Source organism: Tachypleus tridentatus, chromosome 9, assembly GCF_004210375.1.
Source record: "Tachypleus tridentatus isolate NWPU-2018 chromosome 9, ASM421037v1, whole genome shotgun sequence".
In the NCBI taxonomy this organism is placed as follows: Eukaryota; Metazoa; Arthropoda; class Merostomata; order Xiphosura; family Limulidae; genus Tachypleus; species Tachypleus tridentatus.
Genome location: NC_134833.1, coordinates 25,432,392 through 25,456,231, shown reverse-complemented (window position 1 = coordinate 25,456,231; position 23,840 = coordinate 25,432,392). Strand labels below are relative to the sequence as shown.

General features: G+C 35.0%; 1 protein-coding gene across 3 annotated transcripts in view; it reads left to right on the top strand.

Moving 5' to 3' along the window:
- The first annotated feature begins 2,178 nt into the window (after positions 1-2,178).
- The window catches only part of LOC143227044 (acidic amino acid decarboxylase GADL1-like), a 46,883-nt gene continuing 25,221 nt past the window's right edge, over positions 2,179-23,840 (top strand). Inside the window, exons 1-2 of one of the 3 annotated variants that reach the window (XM_076458591.1) lie at positions 2,179-2,331; positions 19,958-20,112. In XM_076458591.1, the coding sequence (XP_076314706.1) occupies positions 19,987-20,112 (126 nt within the window). In that variant the 5' untranslated portion in view covers positions 2,179-2,331; positions 19,958-19,986. Of the gene's footprint in view, positions 2,332-9,141; positions 9,291-19,762; positions 20,113-23,840 lie in introns of those variants that run through there. The other 2 variants (XM_076458590.1, XM_076458589.1) reach the window with 2 other exon arrangements.

Here is a 23,840-nt window from a genome sequence, read left to right as displayed (position 1 = left end):
CAAACAAAACACAGTGCAGCAATAAGAAGTTAATTTTAATTACTAAATAGTAGCAGTTGTATTGAATAGTAATAGACTGCATTTTCCAGATTTATGCTTTTAACTAAAACGTGATCATTTTTCGATCTGAAGCATCACTAGTACACCCTTTGGGCGCCAGACATATTATAATTATCCTTTATAGTCAATTAATTAGATGTTCAAACAGTAACACTCGTATTTCCTACCCTGTAGTTTTCAGACAAATTCAGAAAATGAGTATATAAAAAAATACACAAATCCAAATATCTATCTATGTGTATATAAAATGTATGATGTTGCTTCAGCGCAAAGCTACGCAATGAGCATTCTGTGCTCTGTCCATCATGGGGAATCGAAACCCGGATTTTGGCATTGTAACCTCTAAATTTACGGCGAAAGTACCGGTTAACATGTTATATGCGAGGTATAAAGTTTCTATAAGGGTCATTCTTTCTTTTAATAACCACAAATTTTTGGTGTGCCGGCACCTGTAAAGCGGTCATTGTTTTGAAAATAATAATTTTTAGTATTGTTCAGAAAAATCTCAACAAGTTATATAAATAAATACAGTCACTAATAATTCTTCATTTGTCCGTGTGGTTTGGTTTGTTTTGAATAAGACTAGAGGGAAGGCAGCTAGTCATCACCACCCCCCGCCAACTCTTGGGCTACTCTTGTACCAACGACTAGTGGGATTGACCGTAACTTATAACGCCCCCACGGCTGAAAGGGCGAAGCATGTTTAGTGCGACGGGGATTCTTACCCCCACCCTCAAATTACCTTAACCCCCCTGGCCATACTGGGCCCTGTCCCTATGATTGCTATCTTACTTAATAATATCAGCCTCGGTTGCCTCGTGCCACTTCTCTCAGTGTTTTCCAAATCCTTGCATAAACGTGTGGTTAAGTTTGTTTTGAATTTCGCCAAAGCTATACAAAGGCGATGTGCGCTTGTCGTTTTTAATTTAGCAGTAAAAGACTAGAGGGAAAGCAGTTAGTTGTCATCACCAACCGCCAATTTTCAAAAACACGTTTCATCAAGAATACATGTACTATACTTTATATATCTGGTGCTGTTCCAGTATTACTTTTCAAATGAAAAGTATCTTGTTTATTATATTTTTGGTTTTCAAATGAGACCTGTGATAACTTTTGTGTGATCTTGTGTGGTAATGTTTTAATCAAATGCCATACATAGGATTACCTTTATTAGTTCACTAATTATTGTTGTAACCAAAGAGTTTTTATCTTAACTATTAATTATTGTCAGTTATTTTATATTTATATATATATATAAGTAGGCTATAATATTAGTGACTTTAAAAGTAACAAATAATGCGTTGTTTTGGCTAAAAATGTAAGAACGTTACCTTGGACATCAATAATTTTGAAAATTAATATCTGTACTGAAAATGACGCTATTAGGCAACAGTGGTTATTGCAGACAAACATTGAAAATCACCAATGTTTGACAAAGTTTCCTTAAATAATGCTGGAACATATGTAAAAATAAGATGGAATAACGTTAAGACTAAAGATAGATTATACTTTCTGGTGTGTATGAGGAATGAAATGAACAGAGTGATAAAGGGAAAAGGTACTAATTAAAAGTCAACAACTTTGAATTACACATGGGTGTGATAAAACCATTAAAGATGTAGAAACTGAGAAGGCACATTTACTATGCATAGAGGTATGTAGTATTCAAATACCACGTACCTCACTTTCTCATGGTGAATAATTCCTAATAAGCCCTAATTTGGAACATCTCATCTCAGATCGAGGACAATTGCTAAATTCAGTCTTAGATGTTACTAATAAACTTAGTATTCCGAAAATTGTTTAATTTCTAAGTTCAAGATAGGTCCAGTTTAATCTACACTTGGATCAACATGTGTTATTGGGTTATACTAATTTCAGAAAATTACATTCCTCATTAATAATCACGGGCACAACTTACCCAAAGGGGGATTAGGCTTCAGTATTTGTAGAAACAACTAATTATGTACATTGCCTGCTGTTTCTTGGGATGTTGGTTTGTGGTTTTTAATTCACCAAGTGCAGAGAATACTAAACTACGAGCATAGGTACTTTCAGAATATTTTGGTGCAATTTTCTGAGTGAATCTGACTGAACCACTACAAACAGAGAGAGAGGGTAAATTCCTACCGCACAACTACAGGAAGAAAGTGAATTCTTGGTGCAGTTTAGTATTTTGAGACAGCATCGAGTCTGGTCTGAAAGAATCAAGACTCGTTGTGAAAGTCTTGTTTACATTTGCTGCTGATGGTGTGTGTTATCTTGCTTCAAGTAAGTAGTCAGAATCTTATGTTTAGTTATAAGTGTAGTTCATTCCCACCTTACTGTACCTACACAGTAATCAATGTAGTAGTTTTCAATCAGTTCAATTGTCTTTAATTCTGTTTTCCTTTATTTTTGTAAAGCTTTAACTAGAGTATTGTCTTTGTTTATTCCACCACTATACTACAAGTGTAGTTCATTCCCACCTTTCTGTACCTACCCAGTAATCAATGTAGTTGTTTTCAATCAGTCCAATTGTCTCTAATTCTGTTTTCCTTTATTTTTGTAAAGCTTTAACTAGAGTATTGTCTTTGTTTATTCCACCACTATACCACAAGTGTAGTTCATTCCCACCTTTCTGTACCTACCCAGTAATCAATGTAGTTGTTTTCAATCAGTCCACTTGTCTTTAATTCTGTTTTCCTTTATTTTTGTAAAGCTTTAACTAGAGTATTGTCTTTGTTTATTCCACCACTATACTATAAGTCTGTGCACCTGTATTTTCTTATTTTATGTCCTCGAATACGTAGGCGTTGTAGACTTGAGGTATCTTTGTATTCAGATCAGCACAGAAATACCTGTGTGGCAGCTGTGTGGCAAGTTAGTTAGGAACTTTGTAGCTATTTTACAATAAAGGAATATAAAAGGCCTGGCATCTCCAAGCATTTTAAGGGTTTATCATATGAAACAATATCTGCTGATGGAATATAGAAAAACTTTTATTTACGAAGAATAAAGAGGGAAAGGAAATAAAGGTAAGAAAAATAAAGAACATCAGAAAGGAGAATGTTAAAAAACAATACTTGTAATGATTGAGTTGGTGTAGTTTTAGCTGTTGAAATATTTAGGTAAGTTAAAATATAAAAGTAGAGAAGATGTGAAAAAGTAAGAATATTTCAACTTAGATCAATAAAAGTGAATAAAATATACGAGAATCATTAACAATTGTTAAAAAATTGATTAATTTGGATAAAGATTCTGGTCCACGTGCCATGGTAGTGAATGTCTGGAATTATATTTGGACGTGGTGTCACTGTACAACCTGCTAATTGTACACGTACATTTATCGAGTACGTAAACAAATCGTATGCGTTATTCGTTCTTGGTTTCCCAAATATGATGAAACTTAGTATTACTGTAACATAGGTACTTTTCAGGCTTTTAACGTGAGTTCTCGTATTTGTATTAGGTAATTTATTTGAACTATTATTACGTTTTTATTTATTTTTAATGCAAAGCTTTCGGCTCAGTTACTTAAGCCTTATTATGTTTTAAGTTTATTGTTTGTTTAATATAAATTTCGCGCAAAACCGCACGAGGGCTATCTACGCTAATCGTTTCACATTTAGCAGTGAAAGACTAGAGGGAAAGCTAGCTGTCATCACCAACTGCCAATTCTTCGGCTACTCTTTTGCCAACGAATAGTGGGATTGAGAATATTGCAACACCTCCATGTCTGAAGAGGCGAACATGTTTCGAGGACCGTGGATTCGAACACTCGATTCTCATATTACGAGTCAAGCGCCCTAACCATCTGGCCATGCCGGGCCTTTCATTAGAGTGTTATAGGATTTGAATCATGAGGATCTCTTGCTGGAACGTTCTTGATGAACTATGATGGACTGTACAGAAAACCGACAACAAACGAAAACAACAGGCATCGTTATGCATTAGTACTAAGTCTTGTTTCATTGAAATGAAGAACTTCACGTTGTTGAGTCCAATATCACGTCTTAATATACTGTTATTTTTATCTCATGACTAATCGCCACTAAAACTGTGGCATTAGTCTCGAGACTAGAGCTATATAACCACTAGTATACGAATTTGTGGTCCGGAGATGGCAAGTCGATTGCCCTAACCACCCAATTATTCCTGGCCAAGACCTCAAGAACCAACAGCCTTGCGTTGTAGAAGATGACATTGATATCATACAACAAAACTTTCCAATTATTCTCCTTAATTTCTGATTAACGTAGTGCTGAAACGATATAATCAAACGGCTGACCATAACAACTATAAACTAACATCTTCTTCGTCCTGTTAACAAGTCAACTAGTTGAACCCTTAGTAGAAAGGTTTCGTCATCCACCTGTTGCATGACTTCACTTTTCCAAGAGTAATTCCTAAACGTTTGATTAAGTTCAATCACGGGCGTCATGAGGTACTGGTCCACAGGGCCCGAGACCCGGATGTATTTCACAGTACCCTAGTGCACATTACGTAAACTATACATATTATATTGCACTTAGGTTGCAGTTGTTTTGAGTATTGACTGCTTCTCAGGGGTGTAAGCTCAAGATCTTTCCGATTGCCAGCGAAGCCTCTGAATCTAAATACGTTTCTTAGAAGTAGAGCCTCACGGTAAATGTGGCTTATGAGTCTTCAAACGATGTCACTTAACGAGGAAGAACATCTAGTGAATAATTTAATGCTATTTAGTAATTGTTGTTTACACCTCATAACGTAGGTAAACAGATATGTTGAATTATACACGAACCTTTCTTTACCTTAAAATGTTTTTATTTGCGAGCTATTGCTATCTAAGCACAAGAAGTGGACCACCGGTATGCCAACAACGGCTAACAGCTACTTGGAACTGCATGAAAACCATTAATAAAAACAAAAACATATTATTTCCCGTGGTTCTAAGATTAATACAAAATATAAAATTTGATATCTATCCGTTTATAATCATATCGCTGAAAGTATATGCAGAGCTCATGACCGTCTGTAGGATTGGTCAATGGGCCCATTTCACTCATGAAATAAAAACAGTAATATTCTGTTCTCACTTCATAATTGGTTTATTACCATCACCATCATTGCCTGATTAATTTCCAAATGCTACTAAGATCCACAACGCCACAGAATAGGTATCCGATTTTCGAACTTTTCTAGAGAAATTTCCCCCTGCCCTTGAAACAACGATGCTTCCTATGCTCACTGATAATGGGCACTTGTGCCCACCTGGAATAAATTCTGTAGACGTCACTTGTAGAACTCGCGGTTAAGTTATTATTATTCAAACATGTCTTTGTATTCTGACTTAATTTCGGAAGGTTAAAAAAACGAAACAAAGAGACAACGTTTCTTTATTACATGGCCCGGCATGGCCAAGCGTGTTAAGGCGTGAGACTCGTAATCTGAGGGTCGTGGGTTCGCATCCCCGTCGCGCCAAACATGCTCACCCTTTCAGCCGTGGGGGCGTTATAATGTTACGGTCAATCCCACTATTTGTTGGTAAAAAGAGTAGCCCAAGAGTTGGCGGTGGGTGGTGATGACTAGCTGCCGTCCCTCTGGTCTTATACTACTAAATTGGGGACGGCTAGCACAGATGGCCCTCGAGTAGCTTTATGCGAAATTCAAAAAACAAACAAACAAACAAATTCTTTATTACGTAAGCAGTGAGTGACAAACCTATTTTCACCGATACTGGGAAATAGATGAAAGTGAAACATATAACTGACGGTTATACCTTCATTATCAATCTAATTAACTTACAGTTTGTTTGTTTGGCTATATAGTAAAGCTACTAAGGCTGTAATTCCTAATTTTAAACTGCTAACCTCTGGAAAGACAACCTTCCAGGAGTATCGACTGTCAAATCTTGGATTACTCTTTACAAGAAAATTTACGGTTACAACTGAAGCAGTGAGCATGTTTAGCGACAGGTTTCGACTCTGCGACCCCCAGATTGCGAATCGCGCACCTTAGCTTCCATAAATTCAAACTTTCAACTTCCAAAGTAGATACGATAAGATCATATAATTTAGTAACTCAAAAATGAAGTTTTTTAGATTATACATTTATACATGATTTGCTTGTGTATGTTTGTTTTTCAAGACACGTGAGGAATAATAATCACCAAGTCTGGGCATCCTGGAGAAAGTCCTCAACATTCAGAAATAAGGTAATTAATAAATATGAACAGAAAGTTCCCTGTTCTGGGACAAAGCGAAATGGGTTATGTTATCTTCTTGTTATAACAGGTTGCGAACAGTAGCATTCTGCTCAGATGAAAAGAGAAAAAGTGAGCTTTGCTCAATTTTACTCCATATCTCAAGATTTAAGATAAAAATTCCTGTTTTCATTTTTTACAGTCGAGTTTTCAGTTCTTCCTGTTCCAGTTGTTTGTTTTGGATCTCACGCAAAGCTACACGAAAGCTATCTGCGCTAGCAGTCCTTAATTTAGTAGTATAAGACTAGAGGGACGGCAGCTAGTCATCACCACCCACCGCCAACTCTTGGGCTACTCTTTTACGAATGAATAGTGGAATTGACCGTCATATTATAACGTCTCCACGGCTGAAAGGGTGAGCATGGTTGGTGCGACGAAGATTCGAACCTGCGACTCTCAGATTACGAATCGAGAGCCCTAACCATCTGGCCATGGTGGCCCTTTTTTATTTCTTTTAAGTTGCTTGCAGATTTATTGTTCACATTGAATCTCTTTTTTAAGAGGAAATAAAGCAAGCGCTCTTGTCACAAGTTGTCTCCAATGTTTCTTCCAATAAACTTTTAACGAGATTTGCTCCCGGATTACATGAGGTTTTACTCGAAATTATACCAATTTCGTATGACATAGTGCTGGACACAATTTTCCACTCTGATAACTTACAGACGATTGACAGAAAATGCACACCAAAAGCGTCCTTGTTTAGTGTGACAACCCTCACTACAGGAGTACAAATTTATAATTTGTTTAAAACGTGCTTCAACAGGATAAAACACGTTTCATCAAGAATACATGTACTATACTTTATATATCTGGTGATGTTCCAGTATTACTTTTCAAATAAAAAGTATCTTGTTTATTATATTTTTGGTTTTCAAATGAGACCTGTGATAACTTTTGTGTGATCTTGTGTGGTAATGTTTCAATCAAATACCATACATATGATTACCTTTACTAGTTCACTAATTATTGTTGTAACCAGAGAGTTTTTATCTTAACTATTAATTATTGTCAGTTATTTTATATTTATATATATATAAGTAGGCTATAACATTAGTGACTTTAAAAGTAACAAATAATACGTTGTTTTGGCTAAAAATGTAAGGACGTTACCTTGGACATCAATAATTTTGTAAATTAATATCTGTACTGAAAATGACGCTATTAGGCAACAGTGGTTTGCAGACAAACATTGAAAATCACCAATGTTTGACAAAGTTTCCTTATTGGTAGCAACAACCTGTGCTAGCAGTTGTTGATTCATTACGTTGCTGTGGATAGTTTCGTTTCGCACTTTTAGTTCTGAAGAGAGAAAACGAAAGTAAAGAGGGTCATATACTATTGCTACACCAGGTTGTTACGATCATAAAGAAATTTCCTTAACATCACAGACACACGGTCTAAATCTTTTTTAAACAAAAATTATGGATGTTGGGCTTAGAAGCTCAGAAACATGAAAACAAAACTCTGTATATAACGCCAAAATGACTTAGAATCTTTCTGTAGAAGTGTTATAGCGCTGCTGAAAGCTATAGATTAACTAAAGCCAGAAAAATAACGATAAACATAGCTAACTGACGGCACGGCAAATAATGCTGGAACATATGTAAAAATAAGATGGAATAACGTTAAGACTAAAGATAGATTATACTTTCTGGTGTGTATGAGGAATGAAATGAACAGAGTGATAAAGGGAAAAGGTATTAATTAAAAGTCAACAACTTTGAATTACACATGGGTGTCATAAAACCATTAAATATGTAGAAACTGAGAAGGCACATTTACTATGCATAGAGGTATGTAGTATTCAAATACCACGTACCTCACTTTCTCATGGTGAATAATTCCTAATAAGCCCTAATTTGGAACATCTCATCTCAGATCGAGGACAATTGCTAAATTCAGTCTTAGATGTTACAAATAAACTTAGTATTCCGAAAATTGTTTAATTTCTAAGTTCAAGATAGGTCCAGTTCAATCTACACTTTGATCAACATGAGTTATTGGGTTATACTGATTTCAGAAAATTCCATTCCTCATTAATAATCACGGGCACAACTTACCCAGAGGGAGATTAGGCTTCACTATCTGTAGAAACAACTAATTATGTACATTGCCTGCTGTTTCTTGGGATGTTGGTTTGTGGTTTTTAATTCACCAAGTGCAGAGAATACTAAACTACGAGCATAGGTACTTTCAGAATGTTTTGGTGCAATTTTCTGAGTGAATCTGACTGAACCACTACAAACAGAGAGAGAGGGTAAATTCCTACCGCACAATTACAGGAAGAAAGTGAATTTTTGGTGCAGTTTAGTATTTTGAGACAGCATCGAGTTTGGTCTGAAAGAATCAAGACTCGTTGTGAAAGTCTTGTTTACATTTGCTGCTGATGGTGTGTGTTATCTTACTTCAAGTAAGTAGTCAGAATCTTATGTTTAGTTATAAGTGTAGTTCATTCCCACCTTACTGTACCTACACAGTAATCAATGTAGTTGTTTTCAATCAGTCCAATTGTCTTTAATTCTGTTTTCCTTTATTTTTGTAAAGCTTTAACTAGAGTATTGTCTTTCTTTATTCCACCACTATACTACAAGTGTAGTTCATTCCCACCTTTCTGTACCTACCCAGTAATCAATGTAGTTGTTTTCAATCAGTCCAATTGTCTTTAATTCTGTTTTCCTTTATTTTTGTAAAGCTTTAACTAGAGTATTGTCTTTGTTTATTCCACCACTATACTATAAGTCTGTGCACCTGTATTTTCTTATTTTATGTCCTCGAATACGTAGGCGTTGTAGACTTCACGTATCTTTGTATTCAGATCAGCACAGAAATACCTGTGTGGCAGCTGTGTGGCAAGTTAGTTAGGAACTTTGTAGCTATTTTACAATAAAGGAATATAAAAGGCCTGGCATCTCCAAGCATTTTAAGGGTTTATCATATGAAACAATATCTGCTGATGGAATATAGAAAACTTTTATTTACGAAGAATAAAGAGGGAAAGGAAATAAAGGTAAGAAAAATAAAGAACATCAGAAAGGAGAATGTTAACAAACAATACTTGTAATGATTGAGTTGGTGTAGTTTTAGCTGCTGAAATATTTAGGTAAGTTAAAATATAAAAGTAGAGAAGATGTGAAAAAGTAAGAATATTTCAACTTAGATCAATAAAAATGAATGAAATATACGAGAATCATTAACAATTGTTAAAAAATTGATTAATTTGGATAAAGATTCTGGTCCACGTGCCATGGTAGTGAATGTCTGGAATTATATTTGGACGTGGTGTCACTGTACAACCTGCTAATTGTACACGTACATTTATCGAGTACGTAAACAAATCGTATGCGTTATTCGTTCTTGGTTTCCCAAATATGATGAAACTTAGTATTACTGTAACATAGGTACTTTTCAGGCTTTTAACGTGAGTTCTCGTATTTGTATTAGGTAATTTATTTGAACTATTATCACGTTTTTATTTATTTTTAATGCAAAGCTTTCGGCTCAGTTACTTAAGCCTTATTATGTTTTAAGTTTATTGTTTGTTTAATATAAATTTCGCGCTAAACCGCACGAGGGCTATCTACGCTAATCGTTTCACATTTAGCAGTGAAAGACTAGAGGGAAAGCTAGCTGTCATCACCAACTGCCAATTCTTCGGCTACTCTTTTGCCAACGAATAGTGGGATTGAGAATATTGCAACACCTCCATGTCTGAAGAGGCGAACATGTTTCGAGGACCGTAGATTCGAACACTCGATTCTCATATTACGAGTCAAGCGCCCTAACCATCTGGCCATGCCGGGCCTTTCATTAGAGTGTTATAGGATTTGAATCATGAGGATCTCTTGCTGGAACGTTCTTGATGAACTATGATGGACTGTACAGAAAAACCGACAACAAACGAAAACAACAGGCATCGTTATGCATTAGTACTAAGTCTTGTTTCATTGAAATGAAGAACTTCACGTTGTTGAGTCCAATATCACGTCTTAATATACTGTTATTTTTATTTCATGAGTAATCGCCACTAAAACTGTGACATTAGTCTCGAGACTAGAGCTATATAACCACTAGTATACGAATTTGTGATCCGGAGATGGCAAGTCGATTGCCCTAACCACCCAATTATTCCTGGCCAAGACCTCAAGAACCAACAGCCTTGCGTTGTAGAAGATGGCATTGATATCATACAACAAAACTTTCCAATTATTCTCCTTAATTTCTGATTAACGTAGTGCTGAAACGATATAATCAAACGGCTGACCATAACAACTATAAACTAACATCTTCTTCGTCCTGTTAACAAGTCAACTAGTTGAACCCTTAGTAGAAAGGTTTTGTCATCCACCTGTTGCATGACTTCACTTTCCCAAGAGTAATTCCTAAACGTTTGACTAAGTTCAATCACGGGCGTCATTAGGTACTGGTCCACAGGGCCCGAGACCCGGATGTATTTCACAGTACCCTAATGCACATTACGTAAACTATACATATTATATTGCACTTAGGTTGCAGTTGTTTTGAGTATTGGCTGCTTCTCAGGGGTGTAAGCTCCAGATCTTTCCGATTGCCAGCGAAGCCTCTGAATCTAAATACGTTTCTTAGAAGTAGAGCCTCATGGTAAATGTGGCTTATGAGTCTTCAAACGATGTCACTTAACGAGGAAGAACATCTAGTGAATAATTTAATGCTATTTAGTAATTGTTGTTTACACCTCATAACGTAGGTAAACAGATATGTTGAATTATACACGAACCTTTCTTTACCTTAAAATGTTTTTATTTACGAGCTGATGCCATCTAAGCACAAGAAGTGGACCACCAGTTTAGTGTGAAGGGGATTCGAATCCGTGACCCTCAGACTGGAAGTCTAACACCTAATCACATGGCCATGACAGGCCATTTTGTTTCCATTGTATTGTCTTTCCACAATAGTGTTCTCAGTTCTTGTAATATCAGGATTGTGACACAGAGTCGCAAGCGGAGTTACACAATGCTTCTGGGAATCGAAACAGATTATTTTAAGTGAAACATATTGTTCAACATATCCTCTGCGATCTTAATTAAATATAGGTTTTATGTATTTTGTTTATTATTAAGAGCAAAATTGCACAAAATGGGAGGCCTATGCTTTGCCCACATATGAAAATAAGATTTTTTTTGCGTTATTATAAGCCCTCGATTTACAGCTGGAATGTCAGGAAATGGTGTTTATCTATCAGTTGGAAATGATTGACCTTAATAAAGCAGCTGAGATCTATGAAAGTTAGGGAAAACCGAAACCCGGAAGTTTTAGTTTTGAAACAGTTGCAGTAGACTTTGTCTTGAGATGGTGAATGTGTTTCACATTCCTCTACATGTGTGCACGTGTTCCATTTGTTTTTTTTTTCTTTTAATTCATTGAACTTAATTTCCGTCTTTTTAAAAATAATTATTCTCAATACCAGAGACCAAAATGACGCGTTGTTGTTATGGGTATCGATGTTAATTTAAAGACATTTTAATTAGGTTTTAATCTGAATTGCTTGTTTGTTTTGAATTTCGCGCAAAAGCTACACGAGGGCTATTTGCGCTAGCTGTCCCTAATGTAGCAGTGTAAGACTAGAGGGAAGGCAGCTAGTCATCACCATCCACCGCTAACTCTTGGGCTACTTTTTTACCAACGAATAGTGGGCTTGACCGTAACATTATAATGCTCCCACGGCTGAAAGGGCGGGCATGTTTGGTGTGACGGGGATTCCAACCCGGATCTTCAAATTACGAGTTGAACGCTATAACCCACCTGGCCGTGCCCGGCCGAGGGCTATCTGCGCTAGCTGTTTTTAATTCAGCAGTGTAAGACTAGAGGGAAGATAGCTAGTAATCGACACCCACCGTCATCTCTTGGGCTACTCTTTTACTAAAGATTAGTGATATTTAATTATTTGTTTGTTTGAATGTTAACATCACGTGTTCTCCGAATGTTGAAAAGGCAGTGTTTAGGCATTGTCCTGTGGGGACAGATATTGGAAAGAATTGAACAGTTATTGTTGTTAGCCGTGATTTGTAATAGTGAATTAGATAGTCACCAAAATAGAATGATATGTGATAGTGAATTACATAGTTACTAAAATAGAATATAGTTACACAATGCTTGATGTCAAGTGAAGTGTCTTTACCCAAAATATAAGCTCTCATAAGTATAACTGTGCTTATGCCATACTGGTTTGGATTTACATATTGTTATGACAACTTACATATCTTATCAGGTATAACTGTTACAAGAAATAATATCATGGCTTGTCACCCGAAGAACAAATTCAAAACGCTTTACTGAGTTAATTGTGAGATTTGTTAATTGTTGGTTTTTAGTGACGAGGTCCTTTTTTTGTGTTACATTTTGAACGTTAATGACATCCAGAGAAACAGAAAGGTTTTTAAATATTATATATTACTTTTAAATCTATTTTGTAATTTAAAACACATAACAGTTAAAAGATAGGGCTACGTGAAATATAATTATCTGGTTCTTAAGTTTGTAATCTACATGAGGAAACAGTTTTTAATATTATTTGTGTTCTAATTAATGTTAAAATCAGTTTGATGTTGTTAAGTGCAAAGCTACAACACAAGTAGTGGCACAGCTGTATATCTGTGGACTACATTTCGCTCTCAGTCAAAAATCGATCTATATCAGAACGTTAAGAAGTCTCGTGATGTGTGTCTTTGAGAGAATGAACACGCCAGTTTCTGTGCAGCTGATAAGATTAGGTTTGCTGAATAGGTTTCTCCGCTACACTATTATTGCTTGTACCCACTCCAAACAGATCGAAAATATATGTAACAACACCAAAGGACTTTCGAGTATGCGTCCCACTCATAATAACTTTCACCGTTATAATTATCCGTTAGTTTTATTTAAATTTTTATTGCGTTAAACAATTAAAGTTCCGTAAAAATAAGGCACGTATAAACACAATGCTGTAATTCGTCTTAAGCCTTCAATAGAATATCCATGCTTTATACAGAGATAAATATCCTTATAGCTCTTCCAACAAGTACATTAAAAGTGAGAAAATGTATAATCAATTTCAGTTTAGGTAAATAAGAACAAAGTTATAGATTTATAGAAATAAGGTGTTAAATAAATTTACAAATACGTTTGGTACTTCAAGTGTGTGTTTGTTTAATTAAAACGGAAAGGACTGATCTCGAAGAAGGCTTAGTGTCTTCATATAGTCCCCTGGTGGCACAGCATTACGTATGCGAACTTAAAACGCTAGAAACCTGGTTTCGATACCCATGGTAGGCAGAGCACGTATAGCCCATCGTGTAGCTTTGTGCTTGTCTCCAAACAAATAATTATGATGATCAAACTACGTGGCAGTGATTAACTCTTCGGCAATTTGCACAAGAGCACATTCCAGACATCAACTTTCAGAGCAAAAAACAACTTCTAGTATTTTCTCTGGACTTGTACTGCCCAGCTCCAACTCACTGGTTGGCTTAAAACGCTACAATTTGAGTTGTGCAACTTTGTGCTTAATTACAGAAAAAAAAAATATTTTCATACAAATGAGTTTGTGCAAAATATCGATTTAGTGATACACTTTTGTTGAAAACTAGTAACAGCTAGAAAATAAAAAAATTAAATATTTGTGTGCGTGTTTTCTTATACCAAAGCCACATGGGATTGAACCCCTTATTTTAGCGTTGTAAATCCGTAGACTTACCGCTCTACGAGCAGGAGACTTTAAGTATTGGATTTAGTGTTTTTGGTAATAAATAACTTACAAAATATGCACATCTTTGTGTACAATTAAATTAACTTTTACCTTGTACTTGTTAGTTGTTATAAGTTACAATGAAATGGAACAAAAACTTTAATATTTGTTAGAAACTAAGTTATTTGCACACGTGTTTAGCTTTGGTAAAAATGTACAATCCAATTTATTTTCACGGCACGGCGTGGTCGGGTTAAGGCGTTCGACTCGTAATCTGAGGGCCGCGGTTTCGAATCCCCATCACTCCAAACATGCTCGCCCTTTTAGCTATGGGGGCGTTATAACGTGACGGTCAATCCCATTTTTTCGTTGGTTAAAGAGTAGCCCAAGAGTTGACGGTTGGTGGTGATGACTTCTCTCTACTCTTACACTGTCAACTTATGGACGGCTAGCACAGATAGCCCTCGAGTAGGTTTGCACGAACAAACATTTTGTTTTTAACGCACTTCAACAGGCGGGTCAAATTATTATTGTGTGAAACAACCAAAAGTTTGTTTAAACGTTTGAAAAAAAAAAGCTAATTTGAATATTTTCGCACCTTGATTATCATAAGTGCTGGTAATAATTGGTGAACTTAAAATATTGAAAATATTTTGTGTATATTATTATACGTGAGACTAATTTGATTAGGGACCTTGTGAACTAACAGTCATGAACCAAAACGCAACTTGGTTTACAACGCATGGGCTTGATAATTAGAATGTTCTGGCTGTGAATTTGAAGGTTCGGTGTTCGCAAGAAAAACAAAGTGAACAAAAACCTGCGGTCCGTGGAAGCGAGGGAAGCAGTGTTTTTCCAGTATATGTTAAAAAAATAATTTTTAAGTATCAGCTAAATATGAATTTATGAACTTGCAAATGATCCATACGGAAGCACTGCTATATTGTAGATAATCAATAATAACCTTATACTGTTGGGAAAAATCTGGACTACAACTCGCATAATGCTTCCTTTTTAAAGTTGATTTTAGTTTTTTTTGCAACTAGAAAAGGCTTTATTTCTATCTAAAACATTTTCGTTACATAATATATTCTTTAAACAATAAAATACTTCTTACGTGAGTAATATTCTGAATAAAAAATTTCAAATTAATATTTGAATTTAAAAAAGAAAACATATATTGAATGTTATATTGGCTTCTTCTGTGTCATAAAGGAAGCAATTACCAGTTCATATTATTTCAAAATACACTAAAACGTGGAACTATTGACAATTTATAGTTTATATATTAAATTGTTAAAAAGTAAGCGAAATAAATAATTTATAAATTAAAATTTACGATAAGCAAATCAAATATAATAATAAAAAAAATAATTTATAGTTAATTAACGAACAGCCAAGAGCGCGAGGTGCAGGTGCTTTGGGTCTTGTATTAAATGATACTGTTGTTTTTTGTATGCATAATTGTTTTTTGTAAAGTGTCACTCTTTAGATTTAAAAATAGATTATTGAAACCTTATTTGTTAGTAAGTTTGGTATAAAAAGGTGTAGTGATAAAGAAAGCATCATCACAAAGGGTAGACTGATTCTAGCTCTAAGCCTGTCTGGAAGAACAAAGCAGTGCATTCTACAATTCATTGTAGACCAATACGATAGGACATCTTGGTTAACTACTTGTCCTAACATGCAGAAGCTTTTCTACTGGCCGTGTTTATTATTTAACAGTAAATTTGGGACATAGAGCTCAGGCGAATTTGATGACTCAAATAATATGCATAAGGCAATTAAAAGACATGAAAATTCCTGCGGTCATATATTTTCAACTCTAAACCTAAGTAGGTAGGTTAATATCACGGATTTAATTCCAACTAAACAGGCAACATAAGATAAATATGCACAATGAAAAGGTGAAGAGTTTTTAAAATATTAATCAACATACTATGATATCTGTGAGAACAACAATTACCATTTAGAGATCATGATGAATCATTAGAATCTGCTAACCGAGGCAACTGTGTGGAATTGGTACATTTCTGCAAGAAATATGATCCATTATTGAAATCCCATTTAGAGAAATCGAGTGTTTTTCTGGCTTGTCAAATAGAATCCAGAATTACCACATTAATTGTGTAGGTCAGGGGTGGGCAATTTATTTTTTATAATGGTACAAATGTGTCTAATAAAAACAACGTTGGCCACACTGTTAAAAAAAAGAAAGATGTTAGTTTAATTAAAATAATTGCATTTTAATTGACCTCCAATGTGAAAATTGATGGGGGATTTCATCAACAAGTTTCGTGAAATTTGGCTTAATATCTATGCTCAATGAGCATCTTAACTCTGCCTCTTCATTTATGTCAGTCAGCCGAGATCTGTATTTACACTTAAGAAAAATCTAGCGTAGAAAATGTTGGCTCACAAACCCATGTGGATCCAAATATGGAAAACAATTTTGAAATTACTATCTTTAAATTTAGAAGACTCTCATTTATCAGAATCGTGAGCCACGTCTCTCTGATAGAATATTTTTCTTTACCTTATGTGTTCTACAGTTTGCAGGGTAAGCATCTCGTCTTCAAATCCACATTTATCCGAAGACAAAAAAGATGTAATTTCCTTACTTAAATTTCCTAAATCAAATTGAAATGGGTCATGCAAAAATTCAAATATCAATGTCAAATTTGTAATTCGGAGAAACATGATTCAAATTTTTGAGATAGATTTTGATCCAGTTTACATAAAGATCATCTTTAACATCAGAGAAATCATAGTCATTATTATTTTCTAGAAAACTATTCAACTTTAAAAAATGTGCCAAATCACTCTTTCGTAATTGTTCCGTAAGGAGGTTTAGCTTTAATTGAAATTCATGAATAGGCTGTGATTGCTCGCTTATTATTTTACCTCTTACCTGAAGATTCGTATTCAAATTATTCAAGTTAGTCATCATGTCGCACAGAAAGTGCAAATCACACTGCCATGACAAAGTTTCAATTTCAGGGAAATTTTCAATCTTACCTTTTTCAACAAGATAATCTTTTAATTGAGGAAATAAGGAAGTAACTCGTTCCAAGAACGTTTTGCATTTGCAAAATCAGTAAGATCATCAAAAGTACAGTCACTGCATTTCTTCAAAGACTCAAGAAACTCTTGATGGATGAGAGAGCTTCCACTTCTAATATAATTCACAATTTTCACAACATTGTCCATCAAATTTTTCAATTCATCACTTTTAGACATCTGAGCACATAAATTTTCCTGATGCAAAATGCAATGGAAAGATGGCAGCGTGGACTTCACATTACTTCCAATTAAATGCTGCTTTAAAAGTGAAACAAATCCTAATTTTGTCCCAGTCATGGCGGGAACACCATCTGTTGTGACAGAAACTGGTTTCTTAAAATACAGATTGAATTTTTTTGACATTTTAAGAAATTTTTCAAAGATGTTTTTACCACATGTTCGATTTCGTAATCCACAAAGGCCAAAAATTTCTTCCCTTACTTGATATCTAAAGTTAGATATTGAACCCAAATTATCAGCTGTGGAGTGTCACTAACATCTGTTGACTCATCTAGTGCTAAAGAAAAATACAAACAGTCTTTTAGTTGTTCAATCAACTGATTTTCTATGTCTTTCACTAACTCTAGCATTCTGCGAACAATTGTTCTTCGACTTAATTGCAAATTATTTACCTTTGTAAGAATATTATCTTTTATTTCTGAATCATAGTTTTTCAAGAGAGTTTCAATGACCACAATCAATATTTCTTTCACTAGTTCAGCATCAGAAAATTTTTTTTGAGCTAGAATCCAAACTACTTTATAGCTAGCTAACGTAACTAGTTCTGTCGATGACAATATAAATCTTTTTAGGCCTCCCTTTTGTTCATGAAGTTGTGCTTTCAGATGGCTAATTTCATTCATACGGTTTTTGTTATTAAATGGAAATTAACATCAAATTTGTTGGTGAAAATTGTTAAAGTGTTGCTTAAGGTGGTATACTTCATTATTCCTAAAAACTTTGTTACACAAAAGACACATTCTGATTCTTCGCAAATCTTGAATCATTCTTTTTGTTTTTCTATGAAACCAACAAAGCATGTGCACCTCTTAGATACTGAACTAAGGAAAGGATTCCCGAAAGTAGACCCATCTAGTTGGAATTATAATCACTGCCTTGTTGAAACTGTCTTGGAATACAAGGAAGAACTCGTTCACTTATTTCAAAATACTGTTGATAATTTTGACAACTGGGATAGTTTACCTGCGCCCAGTCACTTTCATCGAACCTCAGAGATTTTGAATTCAATTTCTTGTTGAATATACTTGCCAGTATTTTTTTCATATACAAATGTTATATTTGATGTTCTACAGAATAGGATATTTGACATATCCAATTGTATGAATAAAGTAAATGAAATGATGACTATTTTGCAAAAAAAGAAAGACGATTTTGGTGAATTTTAGGCACCAGTCGATGGATTATATCCCCCCCTACTAAGCGAATAAGAAATGATCCCAGAGAAAGCATTAAAATAACATAAAGCAAGTTATTTTATTAAATTTTGGATGTAAGTTGAGGGCAAATTGAAACGAGGTTTCAAAGTTTGATAAACATTCTTTACTTTTTTGACACTAAAAAACAGGAAGAGAATAAAAATATTTCCTGAATCACCACTAAAATCATTGCAAGATAATTATAGAGAATACTTGAAAAGTGAATTTGTGGTTTTATACGCTGACGCTGATTTGAAAGGAAAACCAGTGAATGAATTACTTTATTGTTTACGAAATGCCAAGTTAGATGCAGCCCTGTAATAACGTACAAAGTTGTGAGTTAACCTTGACTCTTCCAGCCAACAGGGCCCGGCATAACCAGGTGGTTAAGGCACTCGACTCGTAATCTGGGAGTCACGGGCCTCGAATCCCCGACACACTAAACACACGCCCTTTCAGCCGTGGGGGCGTTATAATGTGACGGTAAATCCCACTATTCGTTGATAAAAGAGTAGCCTAAGAGTTGGTGGTGGGTGGTGATGACTAGCTGCTTTCCCACTAGTTTTACACTCCTAAATTAGGGTTGGCTAGCGCGGATAGCCCTAGAGTAGCTTTGCGTGAAATTGAAAACAAACCAAACCAGCCACCAGTGCCTCAGTTGAGCGTTCTTTCTCTCATTTAAAAAGAAAACAGCTACATCAAAAATGTACAACGACAAGAGAGACTTGCAAGTTTAGTTTAATCGTGCTTGAGAAAAACCTCCTTTAAGAAATAAAGGCTGATAGTTTCTATAAAGATGTAATGAATTTATTCAATCAGAAGGAAAGGAGGATGGAATTAAAAAGCTCATTTAAGAAATAAAGGATGATAGGTTCTATAAAGATGTAATGAATTTATTCAATCAAAAGGAAGGAGGATGGAATTAAAAGCTCCTTTAAGAAATAAAGGCTGATAGTTCCTATAAAGATGTAATAAATTTATTCAATCAAAAGGAAAGGAGGATAGAATTAAAAAGCTCCTTTAAGAAATAAAGGCTGATAGTTTCTATAAAGATGTAATTAATTTATTCAATCAAAAGGAAATGAGGATGGAATTAACAACATAGAAATGAAGTAAGTAGACGTATATGTCTTGTTTATATTTTTAATTGGAAGTAATTAATCTTATATATGATTAATGACTACAAGTAATTAATTTTATCTTTATTGCCCGTCCTGAACGTAATTTTTTACTTTATAATCCACCGTTTTTTCTTTTGCTACCTCTTCAGGACAGATCACATCACGCCCCTTGATGTAACGTTCATTATTTGATCAGAGAAGCGTAGTTCGCGGACGGTGTTGGATGCTTTTACTACCTTTCTCTTCTTTCTCTCTATGTACATACTAAGTACAACATTCTGGTCGGATTGTGCAGCTTTGTGTGAAATCTTAAACAAAAATTATTTCTCGTGTATTTAGTTATTTCTTTTCACAGGAAGAAATTCCCAAGGCCTGCTCAATTAAATGGAAGACATAGACTTTTTAAAGAAAGTTGTGAAAAGAGTAATACATTCTGGCATTCTGGGAAATTCTAAAGAATTTCGTGATAATTCTAAAGTGATTGAATTTGTGAAACCTGAAGAGTTAAAGGTGAGATTGATTTTTCTTTTACTTAAAAATTGTAAAATGTAAGTTTGAGGTACGTATAGAACCTAAAAATATTAAAAGCTAAAAGTATTGTAATGTTCTATGTAGAAAGTACTGTTATATCAGTATCTAAACTTAACAAATAAATTAATGACAAACAAGCAAACATGATATTTAAAATATGATTTAAATAAACAGTCAAATCCATGTTGAATTGTGAATTTGTTTTTGAATTTCGCACAAAGCTACTCGAGGGCTATTTGTGCTAGCCGTCCCTAATTTAGCAGTGTAAGACTAGAGGGGAGGCAGCTAGTCATCACCACCCACCGCCAACTCTTGGGAATTGTGAAATATATAATTATTTTATATTAGGACTGGGGGGGGGGATGGAAACCTACAAAAAACAATGTTTTATGTACATCTTAAATTTAGTGTTACAATCGAGCCGTGCTAAATTTCATAGAATCATGCTGGTAATAAATTATGCTACTTTTAGAGGCCCGACATGACCAGGCGGTTAGGGGCACTCAACTCGTAATCCGAGGGTCGCGGGTTCGAATCTCCGTCACACCAAACATGCTCGCTCTTTCAGCCATAAGGGTGTTAATGTTACGGTCAATCCCACTATTCGTTGGTAAAAGAGTAGCCCAAGAGTTGGCGGTTGGTGGTGATGACTAGCTGTTACACCGAGAATTTTCTAGGACTACAGAGAATAGGCGGAACTTTCGCAGTACACATTTAACAATAAAGTATTTCTGAATATATTTATTTAACTAAAACAAACATCGATATTAAAATAAATATATGTTAGTAAATCTGTTACAACTGGAAAATATCGATTTCAGGGAATAGAGATGATTTTTCAGTGACTAGATTTCATGTAACCTAGTTGAACCGTCAACGTAAGATTTGCCCAAAGGAAATAGCGCTGTCCGAAATTCGGTTAACAAATTTACGTAAAGAAGGATGAGTTATGTTTTATATAGTCACTTATATTAACTCATTTTTTGTAGTGGAGGTGTTGAAAACCTTTGTTTTTTATCGGCTGTGGTGGTTTGTTATTAAGTACAAAATTACACAAAAGGCGACGTGTACTCTGCTCACCACAGGTATCGAAGTCTGGTTTCTAACAGTATAAGTCCGCAGACACACTTCGGATGAGATGATTTCCTGAAAGAGGATGTTAGAGAGATCTACTATTCGACAAAAGGCAGGATAAGGTAAACTGCGAAGTGATGGTAAATCATATTAAAACTATTCACGGTAGGAATTGGGTTGCTAGTGTCCAAGATTTTAATCTTTTTCAGTAAAAAATACATGAAAATTGGGAAAACTGCTCTCAGAAAAAGAAGGAGAATTATTAGAATTTAATCCAGAATCTATTTGTTTCCAGAAACACATTTTCTCAAATAAACCTTGGCCACCGAATCAGGAGCACAGTACCCCTAGTTCTCTCTGCTTTAGCTATAGCCATATTTTTTTATAAACACTATTTTTATTTAATACTTTGTTCCCCCACACTACAGGCTTACGATGCTAAAAATAAGGTTTTGATGATTGAGGTGGGCAGAACACAGACAGCCCATTTTTTTACAATTACAGTCACTTTGTAACGTAGAAATGGATGGGCTAATTTCGTGTCCATCGCTGGTACAGTAGTAAGTCTTCGGATTTAGAACGCTAAAAACAGGGGTTCGATTCCCCTCGGTGGATTCAGCACGTAGCCCAACGTGGCTTTGCTGTAAGAAAAAAAAACACACATATGCTACTTTCGCAGTTTCACTTTTACTTTATCTGCCTCTAATTTAATAATTACATTCAGAGAATGAATTTAATACAGATAATAAAAACTTTGTGTTACTTTCTGTTGAGTAAGAGCCACATGTTTACTGATATTATGACGTTAATACCTAAGTGATAAAATGAACAGCTTAAAGTCCACGCGTGGTATTTGTACAGCATGCATTCATTTTATAGTAGTATCAAGAAGTTTCTATTTTTTAAAGGTCACTAATGAACAGTGTTTCAAGCTAAGAAATAAGGTTCCAAGGCTACTGAGTACAGACGTTTTTAATCTTTGAAGAAACGATTAGATTAAACAACTGTAGTAGTTAAGAATGTTTGTTATCAGTAATAAATCCTACCCCTGACGTATACGTGTAGATATGGGATATAAAATTTATCTGTTGTTGTACCACATAAAGCTGGCCCTGCATGGCCAGGTGGTTAAGACTCTTTGAATGGTAATCCAAGGGTCGCAAGTTCGAATCCTCGTCGCACAAAACATGCTCGTCCTTTCAGCCGTGAGGGTGTTATAATGTGACGGTTAATCCCAATATTCATTGGAAAAAGTATTCCAAGAGTTGGCTATGGGTGGTGATGACTAGCTGCCTTCCTCTAGTCTTACACTGCTAAATTAGGGACAGCTACCGCAGACAGTCCTTGAGCAGCTTTGCGTGAAATTCAAAACGAACCAAACCACACAAACTACAAAATGGGCTGTCTTTGCTTTGCTGCTTTGCCTACCACGAGCATTAAAATCCAATATGTAACTTACTCTCAGACTTGTCGCTGCACTACTGGGAGTGGTTGTAAATATAAATTAACAGAAGACAGAGAGACAAGCAGGTAACATACAGCAAATTTTGAAGTTCGTAATTCACAATGTATATTGTAAATCTTTCAAAGTTTTCTATTAAATAAGTAACCAGCCAACAGATCATTTCAGCTGTTTATTATTACCAGACACTTAACAGTTAAGTTTAAATAACTAATTGGCATACATAAAGCATAATAACACAGTTAATAGTCTATCTGTAATTTATACAACAGTTTCAACATACAAGCTTAAATTTATAAAATGCTGTATTTGTAGTTTCAGCTTTTGTTTTACAGTCACTTGTATCAATTGCAAAAAACAAATGTCTTTAGTGCTCAACGGCAGTTCTGGAAGCTTATAATGCTAAAAATTGAGTTTCGATGCCAAAGGTGCACAACGGTATAGATAGCCAATTGTGTATCTTTGTGTATAACAACAAACAAAAGGTCCAGGAGTGATATTTCGGTTCCGCTACTTCACTGCACATATGTTACCGTAAATAACCGTGCAAAAAATCTACTTAACCTGACTACAATAGTTAGAGCCTTAACTACAATAGTTAGAGTCTTAAATGAGTTGCATTCACAAAGATGATTTTCACACACATGTATATTTGTCATAGTTTGTTTGGTGCAAATGCAAAGCTATCCCAATGAACTACAGTTACGACAGAAAGTGTTCGTTTAGGCTAATAGAAGTATGGTATATTATAAATATTATACTAACACACATCTACATAATTTTTATATAAATTAAATGACAAAGAAACTGTTTATAAACAAATAACCAAAAATAGGAGAAGCAGAAAGTGTTCGTACATTTCAGAACGTGTGAAAAAACTGATATTCCCGTAAAAAATTTGTTTAGTTTGGCGAATAAACTACATTATACCATTCCAGAACTAGACACCAGGTTCATAATTATTGTAATTTAGCCAGCAAAAAATGTACTTCTGGCAATTTAGCGCCGTCTCCGTCATTATGTGCTTGGTCATCATGGCAAACAGAAAACAACTGTCCAATGATTTAAGAAACCGAATTATTGTAAAATACAAGTCTCGTGTGTCTCTTTCCGGTATTGCTACACAACCTAATGTGCCAAAATCTACTGTTCAAAGCATAATTGCGAAGTT